Source organism: Chaetodon trifascialis, chromosome 15, assembly GCF_039877785.1.
Source record: "Chaetodon trifascialis isolate fChaTrf1 chromosome 15, fChaTrf1.hap1, whole genome shotgun sequence".
In the NCBI taxonomy this organism is placed as follows: domain Eukaryota; kingdom Metazoa; phylum Chordata; class Actinopteri; order Chaetodontiformes; family Chaetodontidae; genus Chaetodon; species Chaetodon trifascialis.
Window position 1 is genome coordinate 5,154,430 of NC_092070.1, and position 26,001 is coordinate 5,180,430.

The 26,001-nt window shown below is 42.5% G+C and overlaps 1 protein-coding gene across 2 annotated transcripts; it reads right to left on the minus strand.

Annotated features, from left to right (window-relative positions):
* Positions 1 to 1,082: 1,082 nt before the first annotated feature.
* On the minus strand, positions 1,083 to 25,845 carry LOC139343629 (serine/threonine-protein kinase BRSK2-like). 2 transcript variants are annotated; one of them, XM_070981376.1, is made up of 20 exons: positions 24,467 to 25,845; positions 23,963 to 24,057; positions 21,391 to 21,476; positions 20,916 to 21,056; positions 19,670 to 19,786; positions 19,236 to 19,269; positions 19,055 to 19,123; positions 18,063 to 18,209; positions 14,972 to 15,003; positions 14,458 to 14,622; positions 12,591 to 12,688; positions 12,278 to 12,428; positions 12,068 to 12,128; positions 9,616 to 9,892; positions 9,204 to 9,252; positions 7,816 to 7,939; positions 7,617 to 7,718; positions 6,940 to 7,048; positions 6,578 to 6,667; positions 1,083 to 6,475 (listed from the first exon to the last, which is right to left on the minus strand). In XM_070981376.1, exons 1-20 carry the CDS (start codon positions 24,552 to 24,554, stop codon positions 6,252 to 6,254), a joined length of 2,259 nt encoding a protein of 752 aa, XP_070837477.1. In that variant the 5' UTR covers positions 24,555 to 25,845; the 3' UTR covers positions 1,083 to 6,251. The 2 variants fall into 2 exon arrangements, with proteins under 2 accessions (XP_070837477.1, XP_070837475.1); XM_070981374.1 differs by having other exon boundaries at positions 9,616 to 10,228.
* Positions 25,846 to 26,001: the final 156 nt, after the last annotated feature.

A 26,001-nucleotide genomic window follows, 5' to 3' on the forward strand; every position in this document is an offset into this window, starting at 1 on the left:
GTTTCCCATTTATGCTTACCACTAGACAGCCTTTCCCAAACTAGAGAAACCTAAATAGAAGAGTGAAATTTAAATGAAATTTATTGTTAAAACCTCAGTTACTGTGTGCAGAGACCTTGAATGTGGCTGTAGCCATAATTATAAAGTTGTGAAACTCTTTTTCTTTACATACCCCCTTGTTTGTTTCGGAATTTCCCCTCGAGGGACGAATAAAGGAATATTGAATTGAGAAATATTGAATTGAATTTTGTGTATTGGAAGAGTGTACGTATGTGGTTTTTGTATGACTGTATGTACGTTATTGTTTAAAATGTCAGAAAATTAATAAAAAGAGTTAAAAAAATAAAATAAAGTTGTGAAAGTTCTCCCACCCCAACTAAAAAGACCTTTAAAAAGTCTTTTTAGTTTTTAGTTTTAGACACCAAAAAGTAAAACTGTTGAATATTCTGTAAATTTTCTCTCAAGACATGATCTGAATGCTCTTTCAAAGTGCCACTGTAAAAATGAAAATTTAAAGGAAGTTTGACATTTCATAAACTATGGATTAGGGTTAGCAGCTCTCATGTCTGTACAGTAAATCGCTTACCTGTTAGCTTAGCTTAGCACAATGACTTGAAACAGAAGGACACAGCTGGCATGGCTACATCCAAAGGTAACAACATCTGCCTACCGGTACCAGCAAAGCTCACTAATTAACACAATATACCGTATATGTGATTGGTTTAATATGTACAAAAACCAAAGTAAAGCAGCGGCTTGTGGTTTTCACAGGGGTTTAGGTTCCAGACTGTTTCCTTTAAAAAAAACACATGCGTCATTTTGGCACTTTGATTGCGAGTTTGGAAAATGAATAAGTGTATCTCCCAAAATTTTGAACTATTTAAAGATATCAAAAAAGCAATGTGTCATTAATTCCCCAAAGCCCAAATTCTACAGAAACATACTGAAGACATGTAGTCCTCATATGATCCAGGAGAACTATAATAGGGGTTTTGCCATGATTCCCAGTGAGGACAACGACCGTACGTTTTTATGTAGCCTACTCTGGAAAAGAATGCATAGACCCACATATATTTCCATTGTTTATTGGTCAGTATTTCTCACAGGCAATAATAATCATTGTCATAATAGTGCACTTTTCCTTTTTTGTAATTATACTACAGACATTTCTCTTCGTCATTGTCGTCATCATCATTAATTGTTTTAGCAGTTTTCTCGACCCACCCTCCCCCACACACCTCCTCCTCTTTCGGGTTTTTTCTGACATCACAAATTCCTCCAGAGAGAAAAAAAAACTTTTCTACCAAGTGGAGTGGAGTTTCACAAGATGGGGGTGGTGGTGGTCATGGGTGGGGTGTGACTGGGCGGGGTGGGAGTGGAGGGGAATATGGGAGGGAGACAAGAGATTATAGTCATACAACTCTAACTGCAGAATAGGAATGAGCCATAATGATGAGAGGAAGAGATGTACGGTGACTACAGTGTCGATAAAACATAGTGAACGCTACATAGATATGGATGGCATACAATGAGACAGAGACAGGCATACAGTGTATACAAATGTATACAGCATCTGTGTTGAAGTATACAGTGTATAAAATGTATACAAGGGCAAGGGAGGAGGGGGCGATTATATAAGGGGGACATATGTGTGACTGGGACAAGGACGGGTGTGGAGCACATTCAAGAGATACAAAGAGGTGGAATGGGGGTGTAGAAAATGTAAAGTGAATGGGTGAATGGAGGGGGTTAAGGAGGAATGAGGGAGGGAAGGGTGAGATTTCTTTCAACAGGAGAGTTTCGTGAGCGCTGCAGCCTCCCAGCCACAAACGTGCCAAGGGTCCCGTTGTGTCTTTGAATGGATTTTGATGGAGTTTGCTCAGAGTTGAGCACAATCTGGAGCAGCCTCTTTTGCCTTTCTGTCTGTCTTTGCTCTGCCCTTTCTATCCTTTAACAAGCTTCTTTCTGTCTAAAAATGGATGGAAGGTGAACTTGACCCTGACCTTGAGTCCAAAAAAAAAAAAAAAAAAAAGACTGACATAACACATCCGTGCATGTGACTGGGTAACTTTAAACCTCCCAGGCCTTTGACCTTTCAGATGTGTCACCTCACTGCTGGATTCTAAGAGGCCCGCTTTGAGTACCAGACGAGAAAAGAAAACCTCTGATAATGCAAGAGGGGGAACAAAATGCATTTATATCTATTGTTTCAACAGTGAAGACTGAAAATCTCTCTTGGTTGTGTCCATTAAGAGTGCTGTAGCATGTAAAACTGCAAAATGTCAAGAAAAACTGGCAAATTGTTTGTCCAAGGCTTTCTGAAACTATTCCAAAACTTTTGACTTGTGACTATGATGCATTCATCAAACAGGAAATTCTGCGAAAGTTCAGTGTGAAATTGGATCCTAATCTTGTTTAAACAGATTCAAGGATGTTGAAGTACGACTGCTAAACACACTTCGCAGTAAAAGACTAAAAAAGGCTGCTAAAAATGCAAATGAATCCATTTTCTTTCCATTCTTGTCCAGCTATTTCAGTTAAGTGTATACACAGTGTGAAGAGACTATAGAAAATTAAAGAAGAGTGTGTTTCAGGAGTGTTTGTTTTGTGAACAAAGTTTCACAGGGAATGAATATGACAAAAAAAAATGCATTTGTGTTTGCAGTCACTGTTCATGAATTATTCAGCACAAGACTAAGAGTTTCCAGCCATGCTAGCTGCTCTGTGAGGCTGCACTTAGGTGTGCTTTGAGTTAAATGCTAATGTTAGTATGCTAACATGCTCACAAAGACAATGCTAACATGCTGATTTTTAGCAGGTATAATGTTTGCCATGGTTCCCTTCTCAGTTTTGTTAGCATGCTAACATTTGCTGGTTAGCTCTGTCAGTTTTTCAGGTAAATCTTCATAAACCAAAGTATTGGACACATTTGAATTTAGACCTGATGATGGCACTGGATGAGGGATCAGTAGGAGAGTATATCATTAATGTCTGTCCAAACCTCGGTGCCAGAACAAGTCTTAGATTTGTTCTGATTTTGAGATATTTCACTGGATAAATGAAAACTCTGACCTGCTGGTGGTGCTAGAGGAAAAGTCACAGGATCACAAGAGCCATTAATATTCATCGTCTCAGGTCTGTAAAGATTTATAGCAATCCATCAATAGTCCAAGTGGTGGATCAATTAATAAACCGACACTGCTATCTCTAGCGCCACGTCATCAGCCTGACCTCTAATATGAAAGGCCGTTTGTGTTTGTGTGTGTGTGTGTGTGTGTGTGTTACATACACTTTTAAACTAATTATGTAAAATTCCAGCAACTAAAAACACAATATAAAGATGAAAGATATTTTTGCAGCATCAGTTGTCATAGTGTTAAAGAAAGAAAGGAGAGGAGTTTTTCTCGAGGAAAGCTGGTTTGTTCTGCAGCGTCAGACATCTTGAAAGTGACATTTCCCTGTCTTCAACCATTTCCTGCTTTTCAAAAAAAAAACAAAAACCACGCTTTCAACAAATACATGGCAAATATATAAATAAATAAATAAATAAATACATAAATAGATAAATACATTTTCAATAAACATGTGGAACAAAAATATGTTAACACTCTTGCAATAATTTCCAAAAAGTTCTTGACATTCACATGGTTAGCGCCGCCCTCTATTTTGCTGGTGGCAAACACGTAAACCTTAAAAAAACACACACAGAATGATCAGACCACAGTTTAAAAAAGAAAATACAGAAAGAAAAGAGAAAACAAGCAAAATTTCATTCTTTATGTGTGGCTTCATTTTTCCTTACCCCCTCCAGGCAGTATGTGTGCAGAGTTTTACGATGACAGACACACCCGAGTCCTTTTTCTTTCTTGCTTTCCTGTTTTACTTCTTATGAAAAGTACATTATTTGTTCATCTCCACCTGCCTCTCTCTGTCCTCCTGCCATCTCTGTGGCTGAGGCTTTTTGCTGAAGCTTTGAGTTGCCCTGCATCATTCCGCATCTTTTGTCAAAGGAACATAGGAAGGGTTTTGGTTGTCTAATTGTGGGTCTAAAAAGCTCAAACGCTTGTTCTGGTTGACCAGCCTTGTTATTTCAAGTCCACATTTCCTTCATCATCCATCTTCAATTACAGTAATTTCATAAATATTAATTATCTTCCTTGTTTGGATAGATTTGGACTTTTTTGAGCCTTTCATACAACACTCATGTCCATATGTACAGTACACTGAAGGAGCTACAGGTCACTGTAATATTCCTCTTCTCCATACTGGCTGTGAAGTGATCCCCTCCTAATGTGACTCCATTATTAGAGATAGGAGACAAAACAATGCAAAATGCATTCTATCAGCAAAAGCTAAAGTGAGGATTTGGCAGTCCGAGTTAGCCAAATTAAATATGTATCTTTGTCCAATGTTGGCTTGTGCCACATTTCCATCATATTGAGCAGACAGTATGAGCAGCAGCAACAGAGTCAGGAACATCAGTCTTCTCCATCTAATCTGAGTCAGTTACACCAGGAATTTCCAACAGTTACACTATCTGCCACTTGCTAAAAAGAACTACTAAAAATAACCTCTCTACTGAGAGTAGACCAAAGCAGGCTTATTGTTTTCAAGCTGCTGACTGACAGTCGACTGTCATAATCAGCTTTAGCTAGTTAGCTAGCAAACTGAGCTAATGTTCCATGAGTGGTAGCAAACTCATACTGACTCATTTTGGGAACCTTTAAAGGGATCTTAAAAATGTTATTTACATGGTAGGCTATTGTGCTACAAGTACCAACAACAGTATCTTGTCTACTACAGCGCTGTGTACAGCATTTCCCCAGGTTTGACAGGCCTGCTGTGACTAGCAAATTAGGCTAATTCACAGTTTCAACTGTGGATTTTGTCCCCTATCGTCGATGGTCGAGTCACACGTGGAAGCTTCACAGCCAGATTGTACAAGAGGAAAAACAGCGAACAATAGCTTTTTCAGTGTACATGAATGTTGAGATACACTGGGAAACAAATCCTCACTTATTGTTTAACACAACTGTCTTTCACTGTCATCTTTAAGTTAGCTTAAACTTTTGGCTACTATTTTTTTTTGTCCTTCCTTTGCTACCGAATGGAAACCTGTTGCTAGCTATCCTCGGTTTGGTCTCCATCTATCTATTCATTTCCACTCTTCTAGCGGGAGTTTTCACTTGTGAGACATTCTACCTGTGGTGTGACTAGTGTCCTCAAAATGGGGCTAAATCTAACTATCCACTGTTTTCTCCTCCGTTAAAGGCAATATGGTATCATAGCTTTATCAGAAGTAATTGTGGGACTTTATGCTGCTCATACACTCAAGGAAAACCTTATTTTGATATTCCCCTAGCTCTGGGGCTACGTTACATAGACCACACAGATCCATTCTCTATCATTTCTTTGTGTTTTGTCCTCTGCTCTAAGAATCCTTGGTTGTTAAAGTACAGCCTTAAGTTTGCTAATTATTTAGACATAATGTCCACTTGAACAATCAGGTCTAACACAAGACTCCTAAAATTCTCCTTCCTTTCTCAAAAGACAACATCATTTTGTTGCTTTGCTTGAGAATACACTTTTGTCTTCAATTAGAAAGCGAGGGGAAGAGAGGAGAGCGGGCTTCCTGTCATGTGACTCATCGTGTAAGCTCAGGTGGTGTTGAGGAGACTTGATGATCCAGGTGACAGTTGGCTGGTCAGAAGATGATAAAAGAGAGTGACTGAAGGGGCTTTGTTACTGGCCAGTATCTTCCTGTGCCGTTATGACTTGTGGGAGGTTTCCTGGTGGATTTAAACCATGTGCTGCATGTGATTGGTTGATGGGAAGGATGTGTGCTTTTCTTGATTCTTCGGACAGGGTGAACGCTGTGTTTTCTGGCTGTGAGCGTTCCTGTATTTCTCTGGTAAGGTGGGACTTTCTGGACATCCTGTCTTTGGACTTGCCCTTGCCTCTGTTGTGAAGCTGCCCTTGAAGGTTGACTAGAGATCAGCTCAAACTTCCTTTGCTATCCCCGTAAGTATACATTTCTGCTAAAATCAGCCATTTGTGGGGTATTCTCCGTCATAATCCTAGATCAGCTTCAAGGATAAACATCCCCCTCCTACATCCCATTACTTTGGAATAATGGTAGGAAGCAAGGCAGGAAGTAAGGAATGGGGAAGGAAAGAATGTGGGAAGGACTGAGGGAAGGAAGAGAACAAGGCCAGGCAGATGACCCTCGCCTCTCTTCCACAACATTCTTTTCAGGGATGAGACTGCGTCCCGTTGGACGACGAGAGGAGTCTGGTCTTGTCTTTCCCTGACCCTCGCCTTTGTAAGACGGTTCCGCTGCTGCTCCCGCTCCCGCTTCCCCCGTCTGCCACGCGGTCCTTCTCTCCACGCTCCCGCTCGCATCCGCTTTCTGAACGCCGGGAATTCTGACGCGATGGAGTGCTGGGTTGGCGGGAAAGCTGACCATTCTTCTCATCTGAGGGGTCAGGGGTACAATCGGGACAGGAGAAGTGAAACCAACAGCTGACCTACTGGTACATGTTGTGTGTGTGTTTGTTTCTGTGTGTGTGCAACTTACCAGCCAGTGCCTGCACAGAAGGCTGATCATGAGTACTCAGGAGCTGAGCCTGAATGGTTTCCACCACTCTCTTGAATCTGCGGCTGGGACCTGAGAGGAGAGAGGATATCTAATGTTAGATGATATTCCACATATTCTAGGATCCATAAATCTGCAATAACTAACTTATTTGGCCACTTGGGTGCAGCAGAAATAAGTTGTGAAAATGCACATGAGCATACACGTGCACTTGGCATGCGTGTGTCAGTGTAAGCAGGAAACAGATGGTCGACTGTACTATTACTGCACCAATTTACAATACCTTTGTATACAGGTGCAGTGCTTAATCCAAACAGAAGGACTTTAGCTTGTGAGCTTCCTACCTGTTATTAGAGTGAAGGTGACGCTGTAGATGCCCATCTCTCTTCGTCCTTCCCTCTCTGCTCGTTCCCTCTCTCGCTCCCTGTCTCCCTCAGAAAAAGCAATGTCCACCTACGAGAGAGAAAGGACCACATGTCCTTGAGTTCATGATTATGATTGTTGCATTAGTAAGGTTAGACCTGTGTGATTATTTTTGGTCTGTATGTTTCAGTGGGGTGGATCTGTTGGGATATTGCTACAACCACTAGGGGGAACCAAAGATGGAAATTTTCAGTTTGAGACATAGCGGCTTTAAGGATAAAGCTGAAAAATGAATGAAACAGCTCTCAGTTCTTAATCTATGTAACTGTAAATTTAAAGCAGAAAAGCATGCAATATTAAGTATCTGCATGTTTGACTTCATGGATGTATTGATGTACAACCCCATTCCAAAAAAGCTGGGGCACCGTGTAAACATAAATAAATAGAATACATACATGCATATACATACATACATACTCAGTTAAAAACAGCACAAAGACAATAAGTTTAATGTTTGACCTCATCAGCTTCATTGATTTTTGTAAATATCTGCTTACTCTGAATTTGATGCAGCAACATATTTCAGACCGGTTGGGACAGAAGCAACAACAGACTGGGAAAGTGGTAGAATGCTCCAAAAATAATAATATATTAATACTTGGAACTTGACAGGCTTCTGGAAGACAGAGGGGCCACCAGAGGACTTGTACTCTGCCCGGAAACTGTTCTGAGACACCACACTGTGGCTGAGAGATGGGATCTGGAGAGAGACAAGAAAAGGGTGAAAAAAAAGTGAAATGGTATTATCCTGCAGTGCTGGAAGTTGTCGAGGCTTATCTAAGATTAATCATACTCACAGAGAGAAAGGCGTGGACGATGTCAGCCTTGATAGAGCTGAGCGGCTTGTCTCGAATCAAAACAAAGATCTGCTCCTCTTTCTCCAGGCTGATGAAGTTACCGAACCAGGACCTCTTAGCCAGCCTGCAAAGAAATGAGTGTTTGATATGTGACAGATTAGTTCCAGTCACACATTCACACAAGTACAAATGAACTAGAGAACAAAATACTCAGATTGGATGTTATATTTTTAACTGGCCTATAATGACTGACACAGTGTTCAGTCAGAGACATTCACGTCATGGAATTGACTATTTATAGCATTTTGGTCATACTGTTAAATTTGGCAGAAAAATATCTGAGCAGTGACCAGAATTCTGCAGAACGGGAGAACTAATAACCCTTAAAAAACAACACATGCATGAACATTAAAACATTCAAAATGAAATCATTCCAGGAGATTTTGCTGGTAGAGGGATCTGCAACAATGAACATGAAGAGTGAAAGTGTTACAGCGTCGTTTCAGCGCTGAGGGGCCCTGATGGCAAAAGCACTGCAACTAGAACTGTGGCACATTCTGCAAAGCTGTTTATCAAGTCATTATTTTCATATTCAGTCTTTAAATTTGCAGTAACAGATTTTTTGGCCACTTATGGGCAGAGGAAACCATCCAAGCTAGCAAACAGTGCTTAAAAAGCCTGTTTCTTTTCCCATCCAGCAGATACAGAGTTGATTTGGAGTTGTGCTTCTGATTGCCTCATGAATGGAAGTCCAGTATTCACTCATATTTCAGCTATGTGCTGAACAGAAAGTGTGCAGTGGGTTTGTCAGATCATTTTACTGAGAACAGCTGCCTGCTCATGTTGGAAATGAGGTCGATGACAAAAACCTTGCCTGACGAAAAACAGTAGAAAGTAGCTGAAAAAATGCTAAAAAGCGCTGTAGAGCTGAGAAAACTATAAAGGTGGGTGATAATTTTCTGCAGGCTCTCGACTTTAACATACATGAAGTCATGTGATTCATTGTGATTTTTTTTTTATTACAGCCACTTTAAATCATACATTCTCAACCATGTTTCCAGTGCAATTTCCTGTGTTTCAAGGATTGTTTCATACACTAAACACTGTTTCGGTAGTTCATCCCAATAGTTTGATCATGACAGTAAAACAATTCAAAATGTAAATTAAAACAAGTTATTCAATTTAATCTGAAAGGTCTTTCTTACCCTGGAAACAGTAAAAATGTCTGTTCTTGAGTTCAAAAGCATGAAAGCTCCAGAACAACTATTAAATGGGCCTTGAGGTCAGGCTGTTTTGTCAACAAACGGTTTCAATTTTGTACTGCTCTCAGGTATAAAATAGAGGACACTTCGGACACTAAGGACACACAGAGACTTGTGTGGACTTACTCTGGACTGGACTCTGGGGTCAAACTGGACATGTCCTCTGATGTGGGGACTAAAAAAAGTAAAACAGAGAGAGAGACAGGAGAGAGGAAGAAAAAGGGAAAAGGGCAGTGAATCTTGATGACAGGCCCTAATTTAATTGCTCTAATTACAGATTATCACAGAATCAGACATTACTCATCACAGCCGCAGGCTGCAGGCTGGGGCTGCAGCAAGTTTCTTGGTAATAATAGATTCTATCTTGGACGCAAATGCAGAGTAGGAGAATCTGATTATTTAATCTGTTAGCAAGGCATCAAATTAACACTGATGGAGAAAAATATTATATCACTCTCCGGCTGTAAACCAGATTTTTAGGATGCATTATGTCAACCAATCAGTGCAGAGGATTCACATCATCTTCACCTCCACTCACCTTGCAGTTTGCGGCGATGGAAGCGCGGCGAGCCCAGAAGGTTGTTTTTGAATGAGTTGAGCCTTGTTCTCCAGTGGGCGGAGCTCGAGGCGGCCAGACCGCCACTGCCACCCGGGCTTGAGGGCGGAGTCAGTGACAGCGAGGCCCCACCAGCTCCATCAGCTCTGGAAGAAGAAGACGAGGAGGAAGAGGAGGGAGGGGTGGTGGAGGAAGGGTGTTGGATTTGGTGCACAGGTGTGCCCAGCGGGGTGGGCAGCGGTGAGCCCTGTGGTGTGACCTGTGACACAGGAGGAGGGGTGGCAGAGGAGTTAGAGGACGAGTGGACATTCTTCGACTTGAACACAGAGGGAGAGGGGAAGTTGAAGAAGCGTGGAATGGGGGACAGGAGTGGGGAGGGGGACGGGGAGGGGGAGCGTGGACTCTGAAGAGGGAGGGACTTCATGGAGTGAAGCTGGGGCCGGTCAGTGGGGCCCTTTGAGGGCAGGGTTTGGGTTTTTGGGTCAGGCGCTGGGCGGGTAGGCCGAGAGGTGGTGGCACTTCCTGGCTTGGGTTCTTTGGAGGTGGAAGCAGAGGTGGGGGTGACTTCTGATTGGCTGAAAGTGAAGACCGGGCTCTGATGGGCAGACAGAGAGAGATGGGGAGAAGGAGGGAAAGACGGGTGGACAGATGAGAAAGCAATGGTCATGAATTATGGGTCAAGGAAATGGTTCTTAGACAAGCCTCGATCAGAAGCAACAAATGGAAGATGGATTTGGTGATACTCTTGGGTATAGTTATGTGTGTGTTTTAGTTTCTTTTTGTCCACATCAGCATGTGCACACAGACTTTTTTACGAGGCAGCATGATGTGTCTATGAAATGGGAATGTGTATGACTGAGAATGTGACAGTATGATGGACAGGTAGGGCTAGCAGTCACAGTCTGACTAAGGGTTATTATGAAAAAACAGCATCACAGGAAATTTGGTTTTGTGCTGTTGATGGCCAAAGCTGATATTTATATATTAAAGCTGCCAATAATACACATGTTTACAGTGTGTTCATAGGAGATGCCTGGAAAGACAGATTTCTGACACATCAGACAACTGTTTTGAGTCCACAACATTGCAGACAGCGAACAAAGACTGACTGACTGACTGGTTGCAACTGAATTACAGTTAACACTATGCTGCCTGCAGGAACCTGTATGATTATAAAGATGATTGCAAAGGATAACACTGGAATTTTTGAACAGTTTTCCTATTGTCAACAATTACAAAGAAAAGACCAAAAGTTACACATTCGATCGTCTCTCACTAATAAATTCTTCTCTGCTTTGTCTTTCAGACACAGCCCCAAGCCCACTGGTTTCTACTTAAGATGTAAATGTTTGAAAACTGGCAACTAATATGTAGTTTCAGGACAACTGGGCAATGTAGTTTTATTAAATATTTCTCAGGAAGAGGAAGAAACTGCATTTCTTAGGGACTATTTTCAGCTGCAGATGAATACACACCTGATACGTTAGCTAGCATTTACAGCAGCAGGAGGGTGTACGTGGCATTGACTTAAAATAAACCACAGTGCCCGTGTTTGTGTTAATAAAGGAACATGTCACCCAGAGCAACACTAATATGTTCTAATAGTTTTTGGACAAAAATGGAGCTCTATGGAGGAATTAGCTATATCAGGCGTTGACTGCACAGAACATACTTACTTAGTACTTCCTTAGTGCAAGCAGTTTATTGTTGGTTTTGGTCTTTTTGGAAAAATATACTTGTTGTCGAGGGTTAATTAGAAGATTGATACCACTCTGTTTCTGCAGTAAACATGAAGCTATAGGTAGCAGCTGGAAACTGGGAGAAACAGCTAATGTTAGTCTGGTTCTGTTAGTCTCACAAAGCTCACTTATGAACACATTATACCATGTCTGTTTCATGAGTCTCTGCTGGGTCGCTATCCAGGAAGTTACTCCTCTTTGGCAGGAAATAGTCTGCTACATATCCACTTTTACAACCAACAAACAGTTGTTTTTCCATGCAGGTTTTCATATCGATTTGAACAGACAAAATACAATGAGGTAAGTAGTGACCTTAAGAGGTGCTGGTAGGGTGATTTTGTTACCTTTGGGCAGCACTAGGCTAACTTTCCTTTTCTTACCAGTATTTGTGTTTAGTTCAGCTAACAGGAAGCTAGTGGTTGCTTTATTTTTACTGTACATTCAGTACATGAGAGTGGTATTGATCTTCTCATCTAAAAAAGGAAATTAGGGCTTTAACTGCTTGTAAACAGTAGCAATAAGATCTATGAGAATCTCCATTAGCTGCTATAGTGTGGCTAATCTAGTCTGCATTTGTGTCTCTAGGTAGCAAGTCAAACCCTATTTTTCACGAGGCAGCTTGGTCAGAGGCAACAAATAGTACAGTACCACAGTTGAACACAGTAGAATAGAGTAGAATGCAGTGAAGTTCTTACCCTGGGACTGCTGAGAGGACTGGAGGACAAACCTGTGGATGCTCCGCTGACTGAACGAGACCTTTTGAAAACAGCAACAAACAACAAGAAGGTTCTTCATTTAGGTGAATGGAAGGTTCAGGTGCAACAATCGAGACAAATTCTGTAGTTTGTAATCCATAATTTCATTAATGAAAAAAGCTTGCATGATATGTCAGTGCTGGTTTGTACCTCTGGCTGTGTGCATTAGTGTCCAGAGCCCTGCGAGGTGGAGTGGGAGACCCCTGTTCTGTGACACTGAGGACCTCTAGGCTCTTCCTCTCCGGACGACAGCGGCCATGACGCGTCAGCATGGGTGAGTCCACGCGCTTCCTGGGTGGGTCTTTGAGGACAGAAATTTTAGTAAAAAAATATAAAGTATAATTAATCTTTAAAAAGCTCTCCTGACATTTCAAAGTGCAAAGTTCAGAGGAATAATAATGTTCTCTTTCATAATAAAGCTGTTGCCTTGTTGTCCTTGGTTAGACTGTAAAAGTTTTCTCACCTATGTCGTTTCTGGGTGGCAGATCCTCGTCCTCACAGCTGGGATATCGCTCCTTCCTGTCCAACAGGAGGTAATAGATCATCTTCTCTTGGTTTTCCCTGCAAAAGAAGATGCAGAGAGACACAGAATTTAAAGGTCAGGTTAAACTGACAGGAAAAGACAGAGGCTTGTCAGCAAGACGGGAATTTCATACAGGACATGAGGGCCATGGCTGCGATGCCCCCTCAGTTTGGCCTTATGCCTTCATGTCCTGCAGCCACAGTGGCCCTGATGCCCCGCCTGTTCTGCCTCAGCTGTTTTCACCATTTTCTCCTCTGCCTCTTTCCCATCAACGCAATTCAGAATTCTCATTAGACAACATCCAGTGAAATGCTGTGCAATTTTGAGCCTGATATGAACTTCTGGAAAACCTGACTTTTAATGGTAATAACATGACACAAACCTAGGATCAGCTTTAGTGTTGTCTTAGCTGACCCAGGGGCCTCACTGTTAGGTGCCTAATGACTATTACAACCTAATGTTTGTAACTTTACTATTACCAATAAATTATTTTGTGAAGTAAACAGCTTTACCTATTTATTCATTTTACTGACAATCATTCTGTTTATTAAAAATAAAATCATTCTTAACCCTTAAAATAACTGTTTCATTGATGGCCTTACAGTATGAACTTACACGTCGTTTTAAGTCACTGAAAGTTGCTGCTTGAGTTAAAAAATCAGCTCACCTGACATTTTTGTTTTGCTTTGTTAGCCGGCTAATTAGCCTGCAGGCTAATTCAGCAAAGTAGAGTTAATGTTAATGAGGGTCAAGACAACTGTAGCACAAATTAAACCTGCTTTAATAGATTATTTGGCCCCTTGAGGTCAGGGAAAAAACTGTACACAAAATACTGACAATATTGTCACCATACAAAGTTATATATTGGCAAAGAGTTGCTTATTTTGGTTTCCATTAACTCTGAGACAAATATCTGGCTCTTTGGCTACAACGTGCTCTACTATATTCACCAGCTTGATGCTACATTTGTCTGTCTGCTGTCTGGTGCTGCTCAGATCATGTACAGTAAATTCATCAGAGCTTTTTCACTGACTACAGCGGCTGGTAAAGGGGAGAATGAGAGTTGGACCAGAAACAAACAAAACAATGGGCTGAATGACACTAAAATGCTTCGTAGAGCTGAGCAGACAGAGAGTCGGCTGATAACGATCTGTGCGTTTGTCAAGATGACCCCTTTCACATTATGCATAATCATTTGATCCACTGTCAATAAAAAAACATTGACAAGTGCAGCTCTGATGTGAATGTTTGTTGGCTTGTCCTGTTTAAGACAGCAGTGCATTGTGGGTAGCGAGAAGCCAAATCAGTTCGGCATAGAAGTGGGACACAAGGGATGGATGGGGAGAGAGATAAAAGGGCCATTGTTGATGTTGTTGCTCTTGTTCCTGCCATGCCAGGCAGATTAATGATGTAAGTAATTGACTGGCCACAATGAGACAAAAAAGACAATGAGGGAGAGAGAGTGAGAGAGAGTGAGACATTATGAGATTAACCACAAACACAATTATGCAATTTCTTTTTTAGTGTGCATGCAAGCATACCTGTGAATTGCATCTGGGCCTCTATGAGACTTGACATGTCTGTTCAACTCTTTTAATGACTGCATAATGTCTGGAGACCAGCAGGTGCAGCGCAGACAATGTTTTGAATTCTTTCATTCATTCACTTCTATGAATATTTATCAGCAGTTGGAAGTAAAGCAGATCTTCCTGTCACATATTCCAGAATATTTACTACTCAACACTGGTGCACATGGATGCATTGCTTTCTTCAAAATGGAAATGTTAGATGGGTTGTATTTACTCACTCCTCACTTGTAAGGTCCTGTGTGAGTTTGACCCGGTCTCTAAAGCACCCTAAGGAGTACATGCTTTCCAGGACATCAGGGTCCAGCTCTGTTAAGGACAGGATCCTCTTCACACACACCCGGCGAGGGGGCGGCTGCTCTGGGCAAGGCTCATTACGACCACTCCTGAGAGGGAAAGGTCAGTGTATGTGGTTAGCATGTGCAAATATACAAACATGAGAAACATCTGTAAGTTTACAGCAAGCACTTATGGACATTGAGGTCCAACATCAGGGTTGGACGGGACGGGACGGGTTTTCATAGTCTACTATTATGGTGCAGACAATTCCCAACAAAAACAAGGTAAAGCTAGGAAAATCATTTTAATCTTGCTTTGAAACTGCTGTCACTTTTATTCATTAATGGGCGATTTTTAGGTAACTACGAAATATAAGCAGGATGGTGTGGGTGCACCTGGCTTGAGTGATGGGAACAGGGAAAATGCAAAGGGAGTAAGAAAAATGAATGTACTTACTGGTACCAGGCATGCTTCTGTATTGCTTCTAGCTGTAATCAACAAAAACAGAAGACAATATTGAAGCATTGATCCAAACATGTCTTCCCATGTAACCCTAAAATGAAACAAGTCAACAAAGATGAAGCAGCTGCTGTCAAACTGCACACTGGGTTCTGAAGGAGTCAAACCAGTATTTTTCTTTATGGGAGTCCTCTCCCATTCTCCCAGTGGCCACTTGTGGTATTTCAACCAGAAATCCCCTGCCCCACAGACCACCATCGTAAAACAGACGTCTGTGTAACTGTTGGCAGGACAACCCCAACTACTAATTACGATTAGTTCTAATTAGCAAAGGTTAGTGTGCTCACAAGCTAAAATAAGATGGTGAACATGGTAAGCATTACACCTGATAAAAAGCATGTTAGTATTGTCAATGTGAACATGTTAGCATACTGATGTTAGCATTTAGCTCAAGTACAACTTCACAGAGCCTCTAGCATTAACTCTTGTTTCTACATTCACAACTGCAGAAAGTTTGCCTGCAGTCCACTCCCATATCCCCTTATACATTATATACTGTACTCTGTGAAAGTCCCTGCTCTGCATTTGGACTGCATACAGTGTAGCCACTGCATCAATACTGCACAGCATCTCTTGGGGTTGGAGTAATGGAGCAGCTGCAGTTCTGCAAGCATGTAAAAAGTCAAAAGCAGGCCTTCTGTGAACGCTGTATTTGCACATCTGCAGAGAAGAGACCAGTAAGCAGCTGCATACAGTAGGAGCTTTGCATTTTTTACCTTGCCTATAAAATCATGCATGCAGCACAGAGGAGACACTCCAACATCCCTGTTTCCTAACTGATATTAATATTAATATTATGTGGGTTCACTTCCTCATGTTCTCCTTGCCAGTTACCCATGTAGCTTTGAAGTGGATTGAAATCTGTCTGTTTGCATGGTGGGTGGTTTACCATGGAGGCTGCTAGCAGACTGACAGAGACAGAGGGAGAGACAGTCTGACCTGGTTTCAGGCTCCATTAATCAACAGCTCATCAGACGAAGCCACAGCTTTGATTACATCTGCTCTGTTGTAGCTGACTGACTAACTGACCAGACTTACTCTTTCCCTCTGTCTTTATTGTACAGCATGTAGCCAACCACATTATCACAGCTGTCTCTATCTTTCTGCCTCTTAAACATGAATTCATTTCCACCCCACATGCCGGCTTTATCCCAGCCTCTCTTCATAACCTGAGTGCAGTGGAATTTCCTCTAGCAGTCCATTCACTCAGCCATTCATTTATTCATTCACTCATCCTCTCCCCTCTCTCTTTTAACGCCTTGCTTTCAGGAAGGAAAGCTGGCATTCAGGTGAAAAGGAAGCCAGTTCCTCATCTTTTTCACCCTCAGTGACTCCATCCTTCTTCACAGCCACTAATGAAGCTGCTTTATCCATCCATTCATTCCTTTACATGCATCCATACGAATGTGACTCTTGTCCTTCACATATCTTAGTTTCCACCAGTCCTGTTACCACATAAACTGCTAACTTGCCTTTGAGGACAGAAATAAAGACTCAGGCCAGCCCTGTCATGGCTGACTCTACTCCTGCCTTTAAGCAATACCTTAGGCCCATCCCTCTGCTCTGTTCTGTCCACCTGCCTCGTCTCCCTCTCCCCTCTGTATAAGGTCCTATGTCAGGGTCAATTTCTGTCACATCTTGAAGCAGCCTGGGGCTGGGTCCTCTCTGCTCCTTCCTCTCTCCTTCCTAAATGCCTGCTTCATGCTTCATGTGCTGCAGATACTGATGAGGTACAATGTGAGTGGCAGCAGTTGACCCGCCTTCACTTGTTACTGTTACTTCCCATCAAGCTCTCTATTCATATGCAGTTTAGAATGATAACTGAGGCAGACCAAAATGCTGCATAATCTCTTACAAACAGAGACAGTCAAAACCAGCATTTCTGATTGTGCTGGCTGAAATGACAACGGTCGCTGACAGATTTTTTCAGCTGTAGCTAGCTAATTACACTAGCAATAGTTCCAGGAGTTAGTTAGAAATGCTGGCTGATTTTTTTTATTGCTTCCAGCTGACTCTTAAAAATGAAAACTCTCTGAGAGGGGTCTTGTTTGTGTCTTGAGCTTGATGGCTACATACACAATACCTGCTAAAAGACTGAGGCTAGCGCTACATGCTCCAGGCATAAAGTCTGCATCCTCACTGTTGATAGTCCGTGTAGAAGACAAGGACATAAAGAAACAGCATTGCTCTTGTATAGAAGTCTACAGCTGATAGTCATAGTATTGATAAGAAAATTCAAAATCACACTCATTTCATTCTAAAATAACTACTTGCCTGCTGAGCACAGTTATCAGTATTTTCAAACAACATATTTTCACTTTAATGTTAGAAGACAGAAGGCTTTTAGGAGCAGGGCTGGCCGGTGTGTTTGGCAAACACAAAGGTACCACAGGCAAACGCTGGGGTTGCTGGAGTGCAAACTCCCCCAAATCCAATAAAAAGCAGGACGGAGCTACAAATGTTTAGAACTGGTGCAGCTGAGGGACAGAGCTACAGGAAACACTGAGCCGCCCATACAGTGAGAAAATACTACACAGCTGATGTGCTGGTCTGGGAATTTTTGCATTTAACCTGTATCGCCACAAGCTAACTACTGATAGCCTCCTTGGTGTTGGAAGTCGTGCTCGGTTAGGTAGTCAGCTAGTTAGCCGGGCATGCTCATGTTTGCAGCTCCGTTAGTTAACTACACTGTTTAATCCATTCCTTTCTTCCTTAAGCTCTTGTGTTTTAGTTTCAGAAAGGCTTCAGTATCACTCTCACAACATGAGGAGAAATCCAAAGCTTGACAGGTCATTTGCTCAACTATGACTGGACAATGGTCGTAAGGTTGAGGGGTTTAGCAACTCTTTGTGTCCAAGATGATGTTTCAGTTGAACTGAAATGAATTTTCTAATTTTAAGCTTCACTGTGATAAAAACAATACATCACTATAATTCAAAGCACATTGCCATTAGCTCGTGTTTTTCACACTGAATCAGCTGTCTTTTTCCTCTCCCTGTATAAGGCCCGTGCCCCATTTCCTCCTCACCGTCAGCCTCTTGTCAGCGTTGACTTCTATCATCCCTTTGAGCAAAGCTTGGCAGTCCGGAGGTATAAAGTGGGGCATGTGGAATACCCCGCTCTTCACTTTCTCTAGAAGCTGCCGCAGGTTGTCATGGTCAAAGGGCAAAGCACCCTGGGAAGGGAGGGGAGAAGATGGAGAGACAGAAGATACATTATGAGGGAGAAAACGCATTAAAAAGAGATGCAAAGAGGTGAAATAGCTGGCAGTTTAGCACTCATTTGTACAAGTGGGACCATGAGCTGTCTGTGGTTGTTTTATGCACAAAAATATCACATCAACATAGTTAAAGCATTACTTCCACATTTTGGGAAATACACTTATTTGAGACATCAGTAGAAAACCGCTAGCCTAACCTCTAACACTCAGTAACTGTGTTATCCTGTATGTTGTTTGTTTAATCTGTTCAATAACTGAAGTGTAAAATTACAATTCTCATTTTCACAGAGGGTCATGTTCTACATTTATGGATTAAACGAATGAGATATCATGTGTTAATTAGGGAGCTCTGGAGGGGCTGGTCGGTGCAGTTTTCTTGCAGACAAATGCTGCGATGTCTTTGTGTTATGCTTCTCACAGAAACACATTGTATCTATATTTAAGGCTTCACAAATGTGTGTTTTTTACATCCATGTTTGCAAGCGGTCTTTTTCTTCCCTGCTTTTTGCTGGCACATTGCTACATCTCTTGGCAGGTTCCACCCACCAACTGTCATTCAGTGGAAAAGTGTAAAGCCGTCAGCAGCCGGGTACTGTGTCACCCACAGGCTTGTGCATCCTACTATCTTGTTAGTATAGCACAAGACGCAAACAAAATGGTGACCAGCTCATTGACAGTGTTGTTATTACTGTTCGGCCTGAGCTGAACTGTGGGAGTCAAAGGGCAGGGAGAAAAAGACACACAGCTAAATACTGGAAGAGAGAAAAGAAACAAATAGGATATCAGAAGGATCTTCTTACCACAAGGAGAGCAAAGAGGATGACCCCACAGCTCCAAACATCTGCCCTGCGACCATCGTACTTCTCCCCCTGCAACACAAGTGCAAGGAGAGGGTGGTATTAGACATGCACACGCGTACACACACACACACACACACACACACACACACACACACACACACACACACAGAAGGAAACGTACCCTTATGACCTCTGGGCAAGCATAATGAGGGGATCTATAAATAAAGAAGGTGAAATTATTAAATGATTTCATCAGACACAAACATACACACAGACAAAGGAAGCAGTGACTTCCTGTCAGTATAAAGTGCTGATTCATGTAAAAAAAAACAACTGCAGTCTGATTGTACAAAAACTGAGAACACCTGCTCTTTGATCCATGGAATAGGTGAATCCAGGTGAAAGCTACAATCCCTGACTAAACTTATCTGTTAAATCCAGGTTTTCCACCTCCTGATGGGCTGGTGATTTCAAAATGTTTAAGCTTTATGAACAAAGCCATCGATTATGTGGAAAGAAGCTGAATAGAGCACTGAGTGGATGTTCTGTGTATATCACCAAATTTGATCAACTGTTTAAATACAGGCTGCTTTTAACCCATCGCCCAGTACTCACCCACAACTGGTTTCCAACAGGCTGTCCCCGACTTGTAGTGAGGCCATGCCAAAGTCTGCTATCCTGATGTTGTTCTTCTCATCCAGGAGAAGATTCTCTGGCTTCAGGTCTCTGTGACTGAACATACGCACACACACACACACACGCATGCTCAATGAAAGATCTTGAGGATTTTCCAAACCATCAACAGCAACTAAAGGTAAATTAACCTTGTTTGGACACTTGGTTAAGTCATATGACATGTCAACACTTCTATCCAAATGGAGATTGGCTGTTTGTCAAAGCATAGTGATCTTAAATAGAGAGCGGTCATGTGTGTGTCCTGGTTCTTGCTGTCAGTGGACACAAAAATAGGCTTTTCCAGAAACACAATAAGCTTGATGTTGATAATGAACAGGTTTTTACAGTAAAGGTGGTTTTCAGATGGACCCGACATGGATGTATGTCAGACGTTTTAAGACCAAACCAAACCTTTTCCACTAAACACTTGTTTAAGGGAATGCTCGTTCACATACCAGCTCATACTGGACTGCATGAGGTCCAAGAAATCAAACATCTGTCACATTTTCCATGACATGGGCTTGTTATGGTGTCAGAAGCTGATTATTCTAAATTATATTATTAATAAAATTTATATTATTTCATTCAGGTTTAAACATCAGATTTCAGTTAAAAAAAAGCTAGTTCAGTGATCATTTGTGATGAATTAATATGATGTCAGTAGGTTAATAACATGCATCATAGCACTGGTAAATTAAAGGTGCTCTTTGGAGTGCTGTGGAGCAGTTTTTCCATCAGTGGGTGCATCTGCACATGCACAAGGACACACATGTGCAGGCACATGCTTGTGGATGATCAATACACAGCACAGCCTGCCAATGGTTTCACACTATTTCACTGATCTACTGGTGGCGATAATGTACAAAGAAATGCAGCAATGTGCCAGTAGAGGCAGGGAAAAAGGACACCGGTGAATTATTTCACCATAGAAACATGAAACGCCAAAGTAAGCGGGCTAATTTGTGGGTAACTTGGTGCCAAATGTTGTCTTTTTAATCTAATATATACATTGGACATGGTGGTGTCGGGTCACATGACCACCCCATAAATGTGGACAAATGGAACAATGTAATGACAAGAGGTTAAGAGCCAAACAGACACACACACACACACACACACACACACACACACACACAAAGGAAAAAAAAGGGGCAGGCCTCATAGAGGCCATTAACCTGTCACAGACCATATGGAGTGACTGTGGCAGAAGTCAAGGGCGGAGATGATTTGTCTGAAGAATTTCCTGGCCTCTTTGGGGGTCAGCCTGCCCTTTTTCACCAGGTAGTCAAATAACTCTCCGCCGGACACATGCTCAAGCACCAGGTACCTGTGAAACGGAAGGCCAGAGAGGTCAGAAAGATGGAAACAGGTCCGGAAAGGGAAGGATCTTTGGTAACAGCAACATATCAAATAAAATACCTGCCATCCAAATTCATGCACACAAGTCATGGATGCTTTTCCATACATACAAACTCAAACACACACTCACAGCTCTTTATAGCTTCCATGTCATGTGGTTAATTATCTCAGTTTTGTCTTACAGAACCTTTTTTCTTTTTCAGATTTAAGGTTGTTTCTGCTCTGGCAGAGATCCAAAAGCAAAGAGGGGAGATTTCTAAAAAAAAAGAGAGTGGAAAGGAGAAAGATAAAGAGATACTCACAGGTATTTGTTATTCTCATAGACATCATGCAGCTTCAGAACATGAGGGTGCTCTATTAGTTTAAGAATAGCTATTTCTCTCTCCACCTGGATAGACAGAGGGAGGGAGGGGAGGGGAGGGGGGTGTGGAGAAAGGTTAAGAGAGAAAGAGAGAGAGAAAAGAGGAGGAACGAGGTTAGAAATGATGGAGATTGAAATGTCAGAGGGAAGAGGAGGGTAGAGAGGGAGGAAGCACGTAAAGGCAGAGTTAGGTGAAATGTGGAGCAGAGGGAGGCAGTGTTAAATGGCATTGTAAATTCCTTCCTGGGCAGAAACAAGTCACTGAAGTTGTGCTAAAAAGTGGCTGTCGACAGGGAGGGGCAGAAACAGCAAATAAGCCTTTACTAAAACAAAGTATGTTTTTAAAAGCATAAGGGACAAATAGAAGAAAGAAAGAAAGAAAGAAAGAAAGAAAGAAAGAAAGAAAGAAAGAAAGAAAGAAAGAAAGACATACTGCCTGTGCTGTCTCTCACATTTCCCTGTCCCAGTTCCCCTCAGCTTTAAGGAGAGTTTTAGCATCTTTCAGTTCATTGCGTTAGTTTTACGGCCCATAACTTTACTGTCAGCGCTCTCATCAATCTCTTCTCCAGCATCAACACCAGTCAACCAGGCTAAAACACTATGGGCACTACCTGCTTTGAACCAAAACAGTAGACAGACACAGTTAGCTGCTAGCTGCTGAGCACAGTGGAGCATTTAGCAGCTAAAGAGACAGATATCTTGCTCTGGAGTTAGTGGAAACCAAAAGAGAGCTGAAAGAGAGTGAATACTGGACTTACATTCACCACATGGCACAAATAATAGCTTTGGATGAATGCTAATTTTACTTAGTTTCTGCAAGATGTGTCAAGCAACCGTTTAATCTCATTTGCTAAGTTGCTTAGCCACAACTTTAAAAGTTCACATTATATCAATGTTGTGCTTACAGCTTGTTGTACTGTCCCAAAGTGGCCCAAAAAAATCAATTGATGCAGGTTTAAATTTATGACAGATGGACATTAGCTATTTTATTGATTAATCTATATTAGGCTGCATGAACTGCAAACTTACACAAGGATCTGGATGTCGTATTAAGATGCACTTAAAAATATCCAAAACTGTCCTATAAAAGGAATGAATGAAGTTAATCAGATCTCATTTCAGCACCAGCAGCTGTCCATAGTATGACCTGTTAAACTCACACATGGCACAGCATGAGGCCCAATACCGGCTTGGTCTCCACATGGCTGGACTGGTTATTGGATGGTATGTTCATGTCATTTTCATTCTGTTTTGAGGTCTTTCAAGGTCTTAGGAATTGAAACATATAGTCTGAAACATGCTTAAAAGTTCTGATGAATCCTTTCATGGGGCCAAATTCTATTGATTTTAAGCCATGTTTGGTCTAATAGCAGCCATGTGCATGAGACTCCATTTCACTTGATGGAAAGGTAGAATAGAAACACCTCTGACTGTAATGCAGTCTGGCACAACACTAACTATGACCTCAAGGTTAAACCATATTACAAGCATCACAGAAGTAGACTTTACATCAGCATGGTTGTATATTGGACTACATTAGTGAATGTGAGAGGACAAAAGTGGGCAACAACTGCCAGAAACATATTTCCAAACTTCTTATGTTTAGCCTTTGTGTCATGTTGGAGCCCTTGGGCAGAAAGCTAAAATTGTAAAGCCACATTTGGAGTGTCAACGTGAAAAAACTACTTCAGTGTGCTGGCTGTCCCTGCTAAAGCTAGCAGACAGCAGCCCAGTAATGCGGTTACTGACAGTTAGCATAGAGGAGGAAATGGGCAGCTGTCCAGAGCACATATAAACTGTATAAACCGGAGGACTGGGGACCAGTGACATTTGCAGGGGATGAAGGCTTTCTGTCTTTGGTGCAAAAGATTCAACACTTGGATTTGTCATTTGGCTATATAAAGAAATCTGGGCAAAAACACACAGATTTATGCTGTTCGAGCCACCCATACCAGACGCCTGACTGTCTACGCAAGTGTGATCTGATATACTGTAGAACAAGGAGCTCTAGCTTTCTATAGACCACAATCAAAATCAAACACTGAGACGTTGGTCAAAATCATATGAATGACAACGCCTTGTGTTTTCCCCATGTAACATGCTGTATTTTCAAAAAGAGAAACTGCTCAAAGCTGCAAGAAACCAGCCACATTAGAAACGGCAACATAAAAAAGCTATTTCAGTTTTAATTCAGTCCTATGTGTTTCAGCTGCAGTAGCTTTCATCAGAAAGCTTAATTAGCAGAATGAAATCATCTCTATTGTTCGCTATACAGAAGCAGTGCCCACACACTCAGCAGCTCCAAGTTACAACACACAGATGGGCTTTTCTTGACAAAAATATAGACTCCATTTCTGTTGCTATTTCTGCAGGTTGGAGGGTGCAAGCTTATGATTTGAGCTTTGTAGCCACCATAATGTCACAGCGACAACAGGCACAACAAGTACAGCACATAGAAAGACATAAAGATAGACAAATGGACAAGTAGTTGAGCTACATTATAGGTGCTGTACCTTCATTAGAACTGATTCGGAGAGTTTCTCTCTGTTGACAATCTTTATGGCCACCTTCTGCCCTGTTATACAGTGGACACCCAGCTTCACCAGTCCTGAGAGACACAGAGAGAGAGGAAGAAAATGTTTGAGGATCAGAAATCATCATGCAGCGTGAAAACAGGAAGGAGGGGTTGTCATAAATAATTCAAAAAGCTTTACTGACATTGTCACAAACATTGACCAAACTCAGCTCACCAAAAGGCTGATTGGAATCTGTGTTAAGAGGCCTGCTGTGATGTCTTCTCAGCGAATACTAAAGAAATGTATGTCCGCTAATGAATTCTAGGAGATCCTTTAAGAAGGTGGTAGCAGAATAAAACCAATGATGATAAGACTTGCAGATGGAATAAGGATTAAACCAGGAGCTGTGAATATCATGTGTTAAAGTGATCCAGGATTCTGGAATCAGCTGATGCACCTTGCAGACGTCCTACTGGCCGTGCTGCAAGAGGAGGCTCCTACCTGTCTGTCCCTTCCCGAGGGTCTTCTCCAGCCGGTAAGGCCCCACATACTGGCTGGACTGGGCCACCGTCAGCTCCTTGCTGCTCATCCTTGCCGAGATGAAATTCTACTCCTGATATAAGGCAGATCAAGATAGCGGTCGCTCCTGCTCCGTGCGTAATGCCGTAACGCACATCACTGGAGAGGAGAGGTACGGAGGACGTGCTCTAAAGCCGGGCCCTGCAGGCTACTCCCATGCACTTGTTTGTCATGCGGTCAGGTCCGTGCTTGGAGTGAGTACCGGCCCAGTTTCTACTCTATAAGGCCTAGAAGAAAGTATCTCCCAGTCTCGGTTTGTGTCTCTGACTACAGCGCAGAGAGCAGCATCATTCAGAGAGGGAAGGTAGAAAAGATCAGAAAGAACCGGACGCGTGAGGTTTGACCGGTGCCAGTGCTGGGAGACGTCCACAGTAACGTGTCTCATCAAACCCACTCCCTGCTATAAATAACAGGAGTTTAAAGCTGATTGATCCTATATAGCTTATACAGCTGGTTAAAAGTGGGGCAGAAAAGACTGATCTCATTCAGACATGGACAGGAAGGCTACATGCCACAGACTGATTTCCGTAAGAGCAGAGGCTCAAATATCCCAAGTCAGAATACCCTGATTGAATGCATTCTCTGATCGATATCAGGGACCCCCCCTCTCCTCACTGCTACCGTCCAAAAATGTTTTTCATAATCCCTCCAAGCTCATACATTTCCCGTTTCTTCTCAAGCCAGGCCTCGGTTGGTCAGGATCTGCCTTTCTGTGCAGATGCGGCGTTGTCCAGATAATAATCTATTATCACAACAGCATCAGCAAGAAGAATGGGTTTTCCAATATCCGGTGCACACTTTGGCTCACCCCTCCCCGGCCTTGCATCAGGAAATAGAGGAAGAGGGGGGAGAGCATCAAAGAGGCAAACAGCGTCGGGCAAGACCGGGCGAGACAGGCGCGATGCGCCCTCTGTCAGGACAGCTGCGGCGAAGAGAGGTGCGCTCGGTGCGCCGGTGGAGGTTCAGCGCTCGGCCCGGTGATTAATCCTGTTTCTAGAAACAACAAGCATCCTCAGCTGGCCTGGTGGTAGCCGCCTCCCCGCCTCTCCTCCCTCCCTCTCTCGCTCTTCCTCTCTGTGTCTCTTTCTCTCTCCCTGGCCGGCTATGCTCATGATATCACCGCATCTCCTCCCTCAGCCGGCGCCAAACTGCAACCTCCAGAACAAATGACAGAAATGAAAAACAACCAAAAAGCGCCTTGAGGAAAATTATGTCTCAGTTTGTCAGAGGTTGCCCGCATCCACGGGGGTGTCCATCATCCACGGGATGGTCTCCTCCACTCTGCTGCTGCCTGTGATATCCCCGTTTCCCTTTCTCCTTTTCCCCGCCTCTCACGCTCCCCCTCCTCCTCCTCCTCTCTGCTTCCTACTCTCCATCGGTCAGCATCAGCATCCGGGTTCCGCTTCTCCCTCCCCACCCTTTTTTACTACAGCAAAGTTCCATGTTATGTGTTTGAC